The 17,142-nt window shown below is 43.9% G+C and overlaps 1 protein-coding gene across 1 annotated transcript in view; it reads left to right on the top strand.

Moving 5' to 3' along the window:
• The first annotated feature begins 1,537 nt into the window (after positions 1-1,537).
• The window catches only part of LOC122932391 (peroxisomal sarcosine oxidase-like), a 68,846-nt gene continuing 53,241 nt past the window's right edge, over positions 1,538-17,142 (top strand). The window contains exon 1 of the mRNA XM_044286764.1: positions 1,538-1,683. Coding sequence (XP_044142699.1) covers positions 1,619-1,683 — 65 coding nt within the window. The 5' untranslated portion in view covers positions 1,538-1,618. The remainder of the gene's footprint in view (positions 1,684-17,142) is intronic.

The raw sequence follows: 17,142 nt of genomic DNA, 5'->3' as shown, positions 1-17,142 counted from the left end.
TCCATACAGGATGCTGGCAGAAGAATGTCACCCAATCAGATGATGAACCCATGGTTTATTATGTCAGATAGAAAAAAGTAGCCACATAGGGGGTCATTTACTATTCAGAAATAAAATTTGGTGTATTTCAGATGCCGATGGCGGCGCAACGGTTAGTTGTGCCACTATCTGCAACTTTTCCCTGCTCACGCCAGGTTTAAAATTGTGGGTTAGGAGTGGGCGGGGAATGGGTTGGGCCTGTCACATTCACCATTTTCTATGCCTGTTTTAGGCGTAGAAAATGGTTTAAAATGCCGGTCTTAATAAATGTGTCCCATCGTTTATTGACCAGCTTTCTGTTTTTAAAGTAACAGTTCCATCACAAATTTAACTCAACTTTCATAGAAAACTATTTTTTTTACTTTTTTATTTTTGCTTTTTTATTTTGGCAGACTTTGAATATTAAATACACAATATAGTTCTTCTATAGCAGTATTCGTAGAGGTATGAAGGCCCTGGATAGGATAACATAGTAATCTCCTTTTACAGCACGGCTGTACAAGAAAGGATGTATCTATAGAGTAATTCTCATTAGAATAATACGTGGAGGATTGGAATGACTGACAGTATGACAGCTCTATTCTCTTCATATGCCTAAATAAACATGCAAACAGAGGTGCAGTGCATTCATTAGGATCATGTAAGAAGTGCTGACCAGCCTTACTACTGGGATAGCATAGTGGAGGTGAGGTGCTCTAGTTGAGTCACCATCCCTCACGCCTCCCTGGTCTGACTGATGGTCTGACAAAAAGAGTTAAAGTAAATCTAACAGTCTAGACAGAGAGGAAGCTCACTCCTCCCTGGTCTGACTGATGGTCTGACAAAAAGAGACAGTCTAGACAGAGAAGAAGCTACAGACTCTAGACAGAAGTAACTTAAAAATATATCCTAAAAGATATCTGTCCTCTTTAAAAATAAATACATAGAATAGCCACATGTACTTTTATGGAAGTATACACTGTATATATATCAGGGATAGTGAGAGGTGAAAATTTCTCTTTTTGGGATAACCATATCACTTATCCATAATACCTAGGATTGCAAACATATGGAAAAATATCTGTGTATGCCACACTTAGAAGAAAGAAGTTGGGTGGTAAAGGGATTATTATTTTACTTAAATATGTATTTGACCTTGAACTTTGCTCACCAGGGAGCCGAGCATAGAAGGCAATTGAGTCTTCTGATGGAAAATAGGACTGGAAGTTATCCATTTTAATATGCTAATGCATTTTGCCACAGCAGTATACACCAAGACAATGAGACTGGAGCATAATGAGATCACTTGCCAGTCATGAGACTGTCTTCTGCCGAACGTCAAATCTCTTTTGAGACATGAGAAGACATCTGGTCACCATGAATGAATGCTATGACTATAATTAGCAGGAATAGAAAGTACAGAGACATGTACAACACTTTTACATAAAAAAGAACCAGTATATTGTTCTTCTGGCTGGAATAAAGTTTTTTTGTAAAAATGTTATTCTTCTTTCAGTTCCCCCTTCCCCACTCCAGAGGCAGCTCTCATGGGCAGACAAGAATTATTCGTAGAGCTTATGGAGAAGATTTTTACACCAACATGATGGAAGAGAGTTACCAGCTTTGGGCAGAGTTGGAGAAAGAGTCTGGAATCCAACTGTACAGGTAAAATATAAAAAATTGGTTTAGAGCAGGGGTGCACAACGTTTTCTGGGTGGGGGCCACATTGTCAGACTGAACCAACGTCAAGGGCCAAAAATAAAATTTAAAGGGGTATTAACAACTGAAATACTATATTTATGGCATACTGAACATACAGTATATATCATTAATGTCTAGTTACACTTCTAGTACTCCCATCTAATGGGAGAATACTTGAAAAATACATGCGAGCAGCCACAAGACATAGACACACATGTTTGTTACCAGATGGTTAGGGCCCGCACACAAAATGGTATCAATGGCCACAGGTTGTGCACCCCTGGTATAGAGCAATCTCATGTTTGGACAAGTTTGCTTTATTGGCTCTTTGCTTTGTCTTTTAGAGGGGGTCAAGTCGGTAGGGTTCTAACTCCAGGGACCCCTGTTGATCAGCTGTTTGAAGAGGTCATGGTGCTCTGTTGAGCACTGTGGCCTCATCCTTGGCCAGTGATGTCATGTTCATCGGTCACATGGCCTAGGTGTAGCTCAGTCTCATTGAAGTGAATAGGCAAGGGCTGCGATAACAAACACAGCCACCATACAATGTTCAGCACTGTGCTTAGTATTCTATGAGGAGACTCCAGCATTCACCGGTGCTGGGCCCTCACTAATTTGATATTGATTATGTACCCTGAGGATAGATCATCATATTCTACTTTAAAAGGGCAAATTAGTTTATTTTGTGCTATATTGTTCCACCATTTCTGTGTACACCGCTTATTCAACAGAACCCTACAAGACTGATGTCCCTCTATTTCTGAAGCTCTCCAAGTCTTGTGATGGTTCTCCACAGCTATGCTGCACACTAGTAATGTGTTGTGTGAGATAATTATTTTCTAGCCATCAAGGGTTTCAGATAAAGGACAGAGGACTCCAGCAGTCTATCATTAGGTATTAATTATTCTAATTCTGTCATCCTCTCTCACCCAAATTAACTTCTTTTTTATTAATTATCCCAGTTGGTTTCAGCTGCTCTCACAAAGTACATACTCTTTTGTTCCATTGGCACGTGACTCCTTCCATTAATATGTCTCTCTCATTTGCTCGGGCTGGCTAATGGCAGATTTATCATCTGCCTGTATCATGATACACAAAGGGGACACAAAGCAATCCTACTGTGCCGATGAGTTCTGTACTGCTCTGACCTTCAGCCGCCCTCCATATACCCACAGCAGTTTGTACAATCATTGACAAAGGCACGGCTTGTAGCATTGTCACTCACCTAGCTCAGAGCGCCAAGAAAAAGGATCTCCTTATTGCTGAATTCAGCTTATCTTGTCCTTGACAAGTTGTTGTCGACATTGATTTCAATGTACTTGATGCCAGAAATTTTTATTTTATAAAAAGTATTGACAAATGTAATGCAAAGGCTTTTAAACTGCGTAAAAGTAAAAATTGGAGATATTGCTATTGATATTGCCTGAAGATTTCTTAATATATCTTATTTTTTTTATTTTTTATTTTTCCCAAACAGAGCTCTGTATCACCTGTGTAAATCTAGAACAGGGGTTCACATGGCTGAAATCTCAACGTAAAAGGGGTTGTCTCACTTCAGCAAATTACATTTTTCATGTAGAGAACATTAATACAAGCCACTTAATAATGTATTGTGATTGTCCATATTACCTCCTTTGCTGGCTTGATTCATTTTTCAATCAGATTATACCCTGCTCCTGTGCAGGAGTTATGGCCACCCTGCAATTTTTCCTATAGTGTGCAAGCATGGCCACCGATGGTGCAGTGCAGGGTGGGCATAACCCCTGTATACGAGCCGTGCACAATGTGATGGAAAAATGAATCAGGTCAGCAATGGAGGCAATATGGACAATCATAATACATTTGATTTAAATCGGTATTAGCAAACAGATTTTTGGTGTTTCCAAAGGGCAGGTCCCACTTCTAAGACTTCCGTCTATTGGGATAATAGGGATCTCCTTCTTGCTAATCTGTACCTCACAGGGGGAGAACATGAACATTCTGGGTGTTGTGGTAACAGCCTGGAATTTCACAACTCCTATAACCTACAATGGAGAGAGCAACATGCATAGGAGGCATCTAACTTGTATACTCAATTCTAAAGTGCCTTTTTCAGTGGTCTCAGGGACATCACAGTTAACCATTAGTACTTGCCAATCCCTGCGGAGCTGTGTGCCACTGCTTATCTCTCTGAAATGGAAATCACTCTAATATGGAAATTACATGTGAACAGTCACACATGCTTTTCTGTGTGTAGATAGCTGTGGGCCACACAGAACAGCACTGTCAGCCACATGTGGCCTACTGGCCACACATTATGCACCCCTGACATAGAATTAAAGATACAATTTAAGTTAATGCTGCCACTACTAGAAGGAGCATAAAAGTATATTGCAAATAGCCTTGTTATTGAGTTAAAGGGTTGTTAACCCCAAAGCAAATTATAGCGTCAGCTGGGAAAGCTTTTAACAAAAGGAAAAAATGGACTCACCTATTTAACACCTGTGATGCCCTGCCCATGGTCACATGCACTGCTGCAGCCAATCACTGGCCTCAGCAGAGACATATCCTCTAGCACATTGGCTGCAACACACCCCAAAGAATGGCTGATCCACCCCATGCTTAATGGTTAGAGAGGTGTTCTTTTCATGAAATGCTGTGCCTTTTTTTTCTCCAAAGATATGGTTGCTCTTTGGGGCCAAAAAGTCATATTTTACCCTCATCTTTAGAGATGGCCTTGAGTTTCGCCCAGCGGTTGTTTCGTGGCGAAGTTTGCTCGTTCGCGGTTCGCCGACGGGTGAACATATGGCGATATCCGCCGGCGCCATATTCTTTTACATTCTGAAGAACTTTGACCCATGACGCATCCATCAGGTGGTGCAGGACAGCCAATTGAGACGTTTCAGCACATGGACACACCCCCTACCTTATAAATAAACCTGATCAGGCCGCCATAGATATTACATTCAGTCTTTTGCCAGTGTAGGGAGAGGTTACTGTGTGGAGCAGGGACAGACTGTTAAGGACACCAAATGCTAGCTAATAGGGCCACAAAAGTCCTTTTAAGGACTGGTATAGGTGTGCTATCGATAGGGGTGATATACAGAGGGGTGTGATATACTTATACTTTCTAACATAGAAAGTATATTATAGGGCATTTGTATTGTGCAGCAGTTGTGTGCGGTTCTGCTGCGATACTGCAGCTACACAGAGTGCCAAAACGCTATTGGAACAAATAATTTTTACTGGTGTGATATACCAGTTGCCCCCCCCAAAAACTGATTGAAGCAGAGGTGTTATATACCAATTATATACTTTCTATATAGTGCATTTGGGTAGTGCAGCATTTGTTTGCGGTTTAGCTGCGTTACCGCAGCTACAGATAGTGACAAACACCATTGGAACAAATAATTTCTACTGGTGTGATATACCAGTTGCCCCCCCCAAAAAAAGTGGAAAAAAAGTGGGCTACAGTAAAGATGTTATTCAGTGAACGCACTGAATGTACCTCGAGCCACATAATCACAATTTCTTTTATGTCAGGTCACATTTCAGAGAATTTCCATTTAAGACGCATAAAAATGGGCCCTGATTAAGATACATATTTTTTGTTGGAATTTTTGTAATTGATCCCCCTCTAGTATGTCACTGTCCATGTTGTGGGACTATTTGTACACTTCTAAGTATTTGGTGGCTGCAAATATGAGCTGAAGGTTTTTCAGGTTCGCCTGCCATTAAAGTAAATGGGGTCCGACGCAAACTTGTGGTTCGCGAACATTTAATCCCGTTTGCGTGATCGCGTTCGTGAACTGTCTCGGCCGATGTTTGTCCATCACTACTCATCGGTCCATAGGACTTGTTTCCAAAATGTATCAGGCTTGTTTAGATGTTCTTTTGCAAACTTCTGACATGGAATTTTGTGGAGAGGCCGCAGGAGAGGTTTTCTTTGAGGTGTTAGTGAACAGTAGAACAGTTGCTATTTGCTGAAGAGAGACAACTCATGTAACCCTAACAGGCTATATAAGGTCTGAGACCTCGGCCAAAGTTATCTGAATGCTCAAATCTCCTTGGGTTTCCATACTTTTGCAAGGTACTCCTTTCCTTTTTTCACTATAAATTGTACAAAATGAAAATAAAACACTGATATTGTTTGAAAAGTCGAAGATTGTGTTTCACCTTTAACTTTGTGCCTTTTTGGAGATGATTTCATATTCAACTTGTGTATCTGTTCACAGTAGCAGTAATTTTGATCAGGGGTGCACAAACTTTTGCATGCCACTGTATATAAAGAAATGAATAGACTGAGAATTATGGACACTTTGGGGCATTTTATTTTTTTAAACTATTGCATTTAACTTATTGTGGACTAAAATACCATATTTTTTTAATTGGCTGGGCAGCACCGTCGCTCAGTGGTTAGCACTGGTGCCTTGCAGCACTGGGGTCCTATGCTTAAATCCAACCATGGACAACATCTGCATGGAGTTTGTATATTTTCCCTGTGCTTGCATGGGTTTACTCTGGTTTCCTCCCACACTCCAAAGACTTACTGATAGGGAACTTAGATTGTGAGCCTCATGGGGGACAGCTTAATGCTAATGTCTGTAAAGCGCAGTGGAATATAGCAGCGCTATATAAGTGCATAAAATAAATATATTTAACATTTTCTACACTTTTTTTCCTCTACAGCTTTCACTTTCATTACATCTACAGAAGACTGGTCTCTGCCTCACACTGAATCCATCAGGCACTGTTCTGAAGACTTAATTTGTAGTTCACAGGCTACCACCCTTAAAACTTAGCATTTAATGTTATCTAAAACTTACACAAAAGACCCTCCAACATAGAACAAAAAGATCAACAAACACACAAAAAATAAATTAAAAAAATGGCGCTAGGTTGGTACTTGTTGGGTTTAATACATGTCAGGGGTAGGGCTTAATATTAAGCTATGGGCTCTCTCTCTATAGCTGATCCTCTTGCTATTTATGCCCTGCCTATATACGGAATAGCCGCCCCGATAGGGGCGATCCCGTATCAGGAACCTCCTGGGTACCCTCGGATGGCCCTGATTAGGGATGTCCCTGATAGCTAATGTATGCTATCCTATTAATAAACCATCATTGTTATACCTAGCAACTATAATTGCAAAAAACAGATATACCATGAAAAAAAATTATAATAATAATATTAAAACAGAGATTCAAAGATAGGTTATGTGATAATCAATCTATCTCCTAATTGTAATCATAGATGCTCATTGTCAATTGTCAAATAGCACAAAATCCCATCCTCTAATTTAGCAGAGTGTTTCGCGTCAACCAGAATTGGTGACATCAATATCCCTTTAATTCAAGAACATTAGGATGCCAACTAAATTGATGACCTTCTCATTCCAACGCGTTTCACCCTTATTGTCTTTGAGTTCATCAGGGGACAAATTACACACAGAATGATAGGGGTATAGATAGTGCCTTAATATTTAGATGATATTTAAATTGGTAGTATGTGACATTGATAGAAATTTGGTTACTTGCGTAACACGGACGTGGGAAATATACCCAATATCTTCCCACAGTAACAGTCACCTGATTGAGGCTGGCCTCAGATTGTAACATGCAAGAAGACGTGTCTGTAGTGTATATCCAATACAGATTATGTTGCCGGGGTCCGGTACTCAGAGAGACTTAATAGTGCTTCACATGTATCTCAGCCGACTTATAGTTGATACATAAATATATATATGGGCCCAATACGTATATGTAGACTGCAGATATATTACGATGCAATCTATAGAGAGGTCTTCTCATGTGCATGCGGTGTCCGATAGCCTCCCCGCATCTGCAGCAGTACAGAGCCATAATTTGTAGCCCTTATCTCTGAATTGGTGACAGTTTATAAACACTCATTAAATTCATCTTCTTACAGTATCAATTTGATAAGCATTTATCTATAATAAATGTTTATGAGCTGTCAGGATTTTAGAGATAAGCAGTACAGATCAAGCCATCAGAGCATATCCCTGATAGATTCAGTGTGAAGCAGAGATCAATGCTCTGAGTGATTGCCCCCAAAGGTGTCCATAGCCTTTCAGCAGATTTGTACCTATAAAACTGGCTGACCTGTTGCATGTGAGCTTGGCAACTGAAGGCATCTGTGTTGGTCCCATGTTCTTATGTGCCCACTTTGCTAAGAAAAATGAAGTTTGGATATATGCAAATAAACTTCTAGGAGCAGTAGGGGTATTGCCGTTACACTTAGAGGCTCTGGTGTTTCTGCAACTGCTGCGCCCTTTCCACATTGATTAACCAGGCCAGGCAGTAAAAACATCATAACTAGAGTTGAGCGAACACCTGGATGTTCGGGTTCGAGAAGTTCGGCCGATCTTCCCGGAAATGTTCGGGTTCGGGATCCGAACCCGATCCGAACTTCGTCCCGAACCCGAACCCCATTGAAGTCAATGGGGACCCGAACTTTTCGGTACTAAAAAGGCTGTAAAACAGCCCAGGAAAGGGCTAGAGGGCTGCAAAAGGCAGTAACATGTAGGTAAATCCCCTGCAAACAAATGTGGATAGGGAAATGAATTAAAATAAAAATTAAATAAATAAAAATTAACCAAAATCAATTGGAGAGAGGTCCCATAGCAGAGAATCTGGCTTCACGTCACCCACCACTGGAACAGTCCATTCTCAGATATTTAGGCCCCGGCACCCAGGCAGAGGAGAGAGGTCCCGTAACAGAGAATCTGTCTTCATGTCAGCAGAGAATCAGTCTGCATGTCATAGAAGAGAATCAGGCTTCACGTCAGCCACCACTGCAACAGTCCATTGTCATAAATTTAGGCCCAGCACCCAGGCAGAGGAGAGAGGTCCCGTAACAGACAATCTGGCTTCATGTCAGCAGAGAATCAGTCTTCATATCATAGCAGAGAATCAGGCTTCACGTCACCCACCACTGTAAGAGTCCATTTTCATAAATTTAGGCCCAGCACCCAGGCAGAGGAGAGAGGTCCCGTAACAGACAATCTGGCTTCATGTCAGCAGAGAATCAGTCTGCATGTCATAGCAGAGAATGAGGCTTCACGTCAGCCACCACTGCAACAGTCCATTGTCATAAATTTAGGCCCAGCACCCAGGCAGAGGAGAGAGGTCCCATAACAGACAATCTGGCTTCATGTCAGCAGAGAATCAGTCTTCATATCATAGCAGAGAATCAGGCTTCACGTCACCCACCACTGTAAGAGTCCATTTTCATAAATTTAGGCCCAGCACCCAGGGAGGGGAGAGAGGTCCCGTAACAGACAATCTGGCTTCATGTCAGCAGAGAATTAGTCTTCATATCATAGCAGAGAATCAGGCTTCACATCAGCCACCAATGCAACAGTCCATTGTCAGATATTTAGGCCCAGCACCCAGGCAGAGGAGAGAGGTCCCGTAACAGACAATCAGGCTTCACGTCAGCCACCAGTGCAACAGTCCATTGGCATATATTTAGGCCCAGCACCCAGGCAGAGGAGAGAGGTCCCGTAACAGAGAATCTGGCTTCATGTCAGCAGAGAATTAGTCTGCATGTCATAGCAGAGAATCAGGCTTCACGTCACCCAACATTGGAACAGTCCATTGGCATATATTTAGGCCCCGGCACCCAGACAGAGGAGAGGTTCATTCAAATTTGGGTAGCCTCGCAATATAATGGTAAAATGAAAATAAAAATAGGATTAAATGAGGAAGTGCCCTGGAGTACAATAATATATGGTTAAGGGGAGGTAGTTAATGTCTAATCTGGACAAGGGACGGACAGGTCCTGTGGGATCCATGCCTGGTTCATTTTTATGAACGTCAGCTTGTCCACATTGGCTGTAGACAGGCGGCTGCGTTTGTCTGTAATGACACCCCCTGCCGTGCTGAATACACGTTCAGACAAAACGCTGGCCGCCGGGCAGGCCAGCACCTCCAAGGCATAAAAGGCTAGCTCTGGCCACGTGGACAATTTAGAGAACCAGTAGTTGAATGGGGCCGAACCATCAGTCAGTACGTGGAGGGGTGTGCACACGTACTGTTCCACCATGTTAGTGAAATGTTGCCTCCTGCTAACACGTTGCGTATCAGGTGGTGGTGCAGTTAGCTGTGGCGTGTTGACAAAACTTTTCCACATCTCTGCCATGCTAACCCTGCCCTCAGAGGAGCTGGCCGTGACACAGCTGCCTTGGCGACCTCTTGCTCCTCCTCTGCCTTGGCCTTGGGCTTCCACTTGTTCCCCTGTGACATTTGGGAATTCTCTCAGTAGCGCGTCTACCAACGTGCGCTTGTACTCGCACATCTTCCTATCACGCTCCAGTGCAGGAAGTAAGGTGGGCACATTGTCTTTGTAGCGTGGATCCAGCAGGGTGGCAACCCAGTAGTCCGCACACGTTAAAATGTGGGCAACTCTACTGTCGTTGCGCAGGCACTGCAGCATGTAGTCGCTCATGTGTGCCAGGCTGCCCAGGGGTAAGGACAAGCTGTCCTCTGTGGGAGGCGTATCGTCATCGTCCTGCCTTTTCCCCCAGCCACGCACCAGTGATGGACCCGAGCTGCGTTGGGTGCCACCCCGCTGTGACCATGCTTCATCCTCCTCCACCTCCTCCTCATCCTCGTCCTCCAGTAGTGGGCCCTGGCTGGCCACATTTGTACCTGGCCTCTGCTGTTGCCAAAAACCTCCCTCTGAGTCACTTCGAAGAGACTGGCCTGAAAGTGCTAAAAATGACCCCTCTTCCTCCTCCTCCTCCTGGGCCACCTCCTCTTACATCATCGCCCTAAGTGTTTTCTCAAGGAGACATAGAAGTGGTATTGTAACGCTGATAACGGCGTCATCGCCACTGGCCATGTTGGTGGAGTACTCGAAACAGCGCAACAGGGCACACAGGTCTCGCATGGAGGCCCAGTCATTGGTGGTGAAGTGGTGCTGTTCTGTAGTGCGACTGACCCGTGCGTGCTGCAGCTGAAACTCCACTATGGCCTGCTGCTGCTCGCACAGTCTGTCCAGCATGTGCAAGGTGGAGTTCCACCTGGTGGGCACGTCGCATATGAGGCGGTGAGCGGGAAGGCCGAAGTTACGCTGTAGCGCAGACAGGCGAGCAGCAGCAGGATGTGAACGCCGGAAGCGCGAACAGACGGCCCGCACTTTATGCAGCAGCTCTGACTTGTCGGGGTAGTTGTGAATGAACTTCTGCACCACCAAATTCAGCACATGCGCCAAGCAAGGGATGTGCGTCAAACTGGCTAGCCCCAGAGCTGCAACGAGATTTCGCCCATTGTCACACACCACCAGGCCGGGCTTGAGGCTCACCGGCAGCAACCACTCGTCGGTCTGTTGTTCTATACCCTGCCACAACTCCTGTGCGGTGTGGGGCCTGTCCCCCAAACATATGAGTTTCAGAATGGCCTGCTGACGTTTACCCCGGGCTGTGCTGAAGTTGGTGGTGAAGGTGTGTGGCTGACTAGATGAGCAGGTGGAAGATGATGTCCTCATCATCAGGAAACATAAGTGGTTGTGCGTCAGTGCATTCTATGTCTTTCACCGCTGGGGAAGGGCTAGGTGGATGCCCTTGGGAAACCCTGCCAGCGGAGTCTTCAAACAGCATAAGAGACTGCTGCATAACTTGAGGCTGAGACAGTTTCCCTGGTATGCATGGGGGTGATGTGACAGACTGATGGGGTTGGTTTTCAGGCGCCATCTGTGCGCTTTCTGCAGAAGACTGGGTGGGAGATAATGTGAACGTGCTGGATCCACTGTCGGCCACCCAATTGACTAATGCCTGTACCTGCTCAGGCCTTACCATCCTTAGAACGGCATTGGGCCCCACCATATATCGCTGTAAATTCTGGCGGCTACTGGGACCTGAGGTAGTTGGTACACTAGGACGTGTGGATGTGGCAGAACGGCCACGTCCTCTCCCAGCACCAGAGGGTCCACTAACACCACCACGACCATGTCCACGTCCGCGTCCCTTACTAGATGTTTTCCTCATTGTTATGGTTCACCACAACAACTAAAATATTATTTGGCCCAATGTATTGTATTCAAATTCAGCTGAATATAAATTTGAGGCCTAGTATTTAGGCGCTGGGTGACCGGTATGGATTTACTGACAGAATTAGACTTGGAAATGCACAGTAGCGTGTGTGTGAAGTTATTCTGAATGACCCTATGTGCACCTTGAATATTATATACCCTTTTAGGGATAGATTTCAAATAGCTCTGATACAGCAGAAACCACTAAATTATGAAATTGCTAAATTGGGAATTGTATTTCAACCCAGAACAAAAAATGTGCTTTGACGGACACTAAATAACTTGCCCAGCCAGAACAGTACAGCGGTAAAGACAGATTTAGCAGGATATAAATTTGAGGCCTAGTATTTAGGCGCTGGGTGACCGGTATGGATTTACTGACAGAATTAGACTTGGAAATGCACAGTAGCGTGTGTGTGAAGTTATTCTGAATGACCCTATGTGCACCTTGAATATTATATACCCTTTTAGGGATAGATTTCAAATAGCTCTGATATAGCAGAAACCACTAAATTATGAAATTGCTAAATTGGGAATTGTTTTTCAACCCAGAACAAAAAATGTGCTTTGACGGACACTAAATAACTTGCCCAGCCAGAACAGTACAGCGGTAACGACAGATTTAGCGGGATATAAATTTGAGGCTTAGTATTTAGGCGCTGGGTGACGGTATGGATTTACTGACAGAATTAGACTTGGAAATGCACAGTAGCGTGTGTGTGAAGTTATTCTGAATGACCCTATGTGCACCTTGAATATTACATACCCTTTTAGGGATAGATTTCAAATAGCTCTGATATAGCAGAAACCACTAAATTATGAAATTGCTAAATTGGGAATTGTTTTTCAACCCAGAACAAAAAATGTGCTTTGACGGACACTAAATAACTTGCCCAGCCAGAACAGTACAGCGGTAAAGACAGATTTAGCGGGATATAAATTTGAGGCCTAGTATTTAGGCGCTGGGTGACCGGTATGGATTTACTGACAGAATTAGACTTGGAAATGCACAGTAGCGTGTGTGTGAAGTTATTCTGAATGACCCTATGTGCACCTTGAATATTACATACCCTTTTAGGGATAGATTTCAAATAGCTCTGATACAGCAGAAACCACTAAATTAGGAAATTGCTAAATTGGGAATTGTTTTTCAACCCAGAACAAAAAATGTGCTTTGACGGACACTAAATAACTTGCCCAGCCAGAACAGTACAGCGGTAACGACAGATTTAGCGGGATATAAATTTGAGGCTTAGTATTTAGGCGCTGGGTGACGGTATGGATTTACTGACAGAATTAGACTTGGAAATGCACAGTAGCGTGTGTGTGAAGTTATTCTGAATGACCCTATGTGCACCTTGAATATTACATACCCTTTTAGGGATAGATTTCAAATAGCTCTGATACAGCAGAAACCACTAAATTAGGAAATTGCTAAATTGGGAATTGTTTTTCAACCCAGAACAAAAAATGTGCTTTGACGGACACTAAATAACTTGCCCAGCCAGAACAGTACAGCGGTAAAGACAAATTTAGCGGGATATAAATTTGAGGCCTAGTATTTAGGCGCTGGGTGACCGGTATGGATTTACTGACAGAATTAGACTTGGAAATGCACAGTAGCGTGTGTGTGAAGTTATTCTGAATGACCCTATGTGCACCTTGAATATTATATACCCTTTTAGGGATAGATTTCAAATAGCTCTGATACAGCAGAAACCACTAAATTAGGAAATTGCTAAATTGGGAATTGTTTTTCAACCCAGAACAAAAAATGTGCTTTGACGGACACTAAATAACTTGCCCAGCCAGAACAGTACAGCGGTAACGACAGATTTAGCGGGATATACATTTGAGGCCTAGTATTTAGGCGCTGGGTGACCGGTATGGATTTACTGACAGAATTAGACTGGGATATGGCCAAAAAATAACCACACTATTGCTGGTTAAATGCACTTGGTGTGACAGCTTAACCAACCACACTACTGAGGGTTAAATGCACTTGGTGACGGGCGCAGCTTGCCCCTGATGTAGTATATGGCCAAAAAATGAACAGACTATTGCTGGTTAAATGGACTTGGTGTGACAGCTTGACCAACCACACTACTGAGGGTTAAATGCACTTGGTGAGGGGCGCAGCTTGCCCCTGATGTAGTATATGGCCAAAAAATAAACAGACTATTGCTGGTTAAATGCACTTGGTGTGACAGCTTCACCCTGATGTAGGCTTTAGCCAAAAAACAACCACACCATTGAGGGTTAAATGCACTTGGTGACAGGCGCAGCTTGCCCCTGATGTAGTATATGGCCAAAAAATAAACAGACTATTGCTGGTTAAATGCACTTGGTGTGACAGCTTCACCCTGATGTAGGATTTAGCCAAAAAACAACCACACCATTGAGGGTTAAATGCACTTGGTTGCAGCTTGTGCTGGCGCACCACAAGACACAAAATGGCCGCCGATCACCCCAGAAAAAAGTGACTGACAAACGGTCTGGGCAGCCTAAAAACAGTGAGCAATTGAATTTCAGCAGCTCAATGATGCACAGCTGCAGATCGATCGATTAATCAAGTTCTTTGGAGAAGTTAATCTGCCTAAGCTCGCCCTACTGTCGCAGCCGCAACCTCTCCCTACGCTAATCAGAGCAGAGTGACGGGCGGCGCTATGTGACTCCAGCATAAATAGAGGCTGGGTCACATGGTGCTCTGGCCAATCACAGCCATGCCAATAGTAGGCATGGCTGTGACGGCCTCTTGGGGCAAGTAGTATGACGCTTGTTGATTGGCTGCTTTGCAGCCTTTCAAAAAGCGCCAAGAAAGCGTCACAAAAGCGCCAAGAAAGCGACGAACACCGAACCCGAACCCGGACTTTTACGAAAATGTTCGGGTCCGTGTCACGGACACCCCAAAATTCGGTACGAACCCGAACTATACACTTCGGGTTCGCTCATCCCTAATCATAACATCTGCCCCTGTCAATCAAAGTGGAGAGGATGTGCCAGTTGCAGAGAAAGAAGAGCCTCTAGGTGTAACAGCAACGCCCCGTTGCCTCTAAAGGCTCATCTGCATAGTGATGGACGAACATCGGCCGGGACTGTTTGCGAACACGCGTTCGTGATCAAATGTTCACGAACCGGGCGTTCAGGACAGGCCCCATTGACTTTAATGGCAGGCGAACCTGAAAAACCTTCAGGTCATATTTGCAGCCACCAAATACTTACTAGAAGTGCACAAATAGTCCCACAACATAGACAGTGACATACCAGAGGGGGAACATTAACAAAAATTCCAACAAAAATATGTATTTTAATCAGGGGCCATTTTTATGCGTCTTAAAGGGAAACTCTCAAAATTAAATTTAGGCCACCGGAGTACAGGCCCCAAAAATTAGGCATTTAACTGACAGAAAAGAATTTGTGATGATGTGGCTGGAGGTACATTAGGCGGTCACTGGGTAACCTTTTTACTGTGGGCCACTGGTGTACAGGCCCCAAAAATTTGGCATTCACCTGGCAGAAAAGAACTTGTGATGATGTGGCTGGAGGTACATTAGGCGGTCACTGGGTAACATTTTTACTGTGGGCCACTGGTGTACAGGCCCAAGAAATTTGGCATTCACCTGACAGAAAAGAACTTGTGATGATGTGGCTGGGGGTACATTAGGCGGTCACTGGGAAAAATGTTACTGTAGGCCACGGGAGTACAGGCCCCAAAAATTGGGCATTCCCCTGACATTAAAGAACTTGTGATTATGTGGCTGGAGGTACATTAGGCGGTCACTGGATAAAAACTTTACTGTAGGTCAGTACAGGCCCCAAAAATTAGGCATTCACCTGAAAGAAAATAACTTGTTATGATGTGGCAGAAGGTACATTAGGTTGTCACTGGATAAAGATTTTACTGTAGGCCACTGGAGTACACGCACCAAAAATTAGGCATTCACCTGACAGAAAATAACTTGTGATGATGTGGCTGGAGGTACATTAGGCGGTCACTGGATAAAAATTTTACTGTAGGTCAGTACAGGCCACAAAAATTAGGCATTCACCTGAAAGAAAATAACTTGTTATGATGTGGCAGAAGGTACATTAGGTTGTCACTGGATAAAGATTTTACTGTAGGCCACTGGAGTACACGCACCAAAAATTAGGCATTCACCTGACAGAAAAGAACTTGTGATGATGTGGCTGGAGGTACATTAGGCGGTCACTGGATAAAAAATTTACTGTAAGCCAGTACAGGCCCCAAAAATTAGCAATTCATCTAACAGAAAAGTACTTGTAATTATGTGGCTGGAGGTACATTAGGCAGTCACTGGATAAAGATTTTACTGTAGGCCACTGGAGTACAGGACCCAAAAATTAGGCATTCGCCTGACAGAAAAGAACTTGTGATGATGTGGCTGGAGGTACATTAGGCGGTCACTGGATAAAACTTTTACTGTAGGCCACTGGAGTACAGGCCCCAAAAATGAGTTATTCACCTGAGAGAAAAGGCCTTTTATGCCTCTGTATATACATAAGACAAAGACCAATCTTTGTTCTGGGTGGTGGCGGATATGTGTGGCTGGCATGATTAAATTAAATTACACGTGGTCGTCTCAGGTGTTGAAATCCTCCAAGATCCATGCCTCATTCATTTTTTAAAATGTGAGGTAGTCCACACTGTCGTCAGCTAGGCGAGTGTGCTTATCAGTCACGATCCCCCCTGCTGCGCTAAACGTCCTTTCAGGAAAGACACTCGACGAGGGGCAAGCCAAGAGTTCCATGGCAAATTGTGCCAGCTCTAGCCACAGGTCAAGCCTGCACACCAGTAGTCCAGGGGTTTCTCGCTTCTCAGAGCGCCCACATCGGCTTTTAGTTGAGCGGACACCTGGATGTTCGGGTTAGACGGGTTCGGCCGAACTTTGGAAAAAAGTTCGAGTTCGGGACCCGAACTTGACCCCGAACACGAACCCATTGAAGTCAATGGGGCCCGAACTTTTGAGCACTAAAATGGCTGTAAAAATGTCATGGAAAGGGCTAGAGGGCTGAAAATGGCATCAAAATGTGGTTAAGAGCATGGCAAGTGCTCTGCAAACAAATGTGGATAGGGAAATTATTTTAAATAACATAAAATAGGTAAAAATAAAAAATAATAATCTTGATCTAGGAGGACAAGGTCCATATGGAGTAGGAGGTTTAGGAGGCGGTGGATGTGGCGGTGTAGGTGGAAGCGTCGGTGGAGGAGGAGGTAGCCTACACTGCTTTTCGGTTTTAAATTTTATTTTTAAAATTAGGGACACTCCAAAACATTGGAAAATATAACCTTTGATAACCCCCTCCAGTCATGCTAAACACACGTTCAGACAATATACTGGCAGCAGGGCAGGCCAGAACCTCCAAGGGGTAAAG

This window comes from Bufo gargarizans, chromosome 3, assembly GCF_014858855.1.
Source record: "Bufo gargarizans isolate SCDJY-AF-19 chromosome 3, ASM1485885v1, whole genome shotgun sequence".
Lineage (NCBI taxonomy): Eukaryota > Metazoa > Chordata > Amphibia > Anura > Bufonidae > Bufo > Bufo gargarizans.
This window is presented reverse-complemented; position numbering and strand designations above follow the sequence as displayed.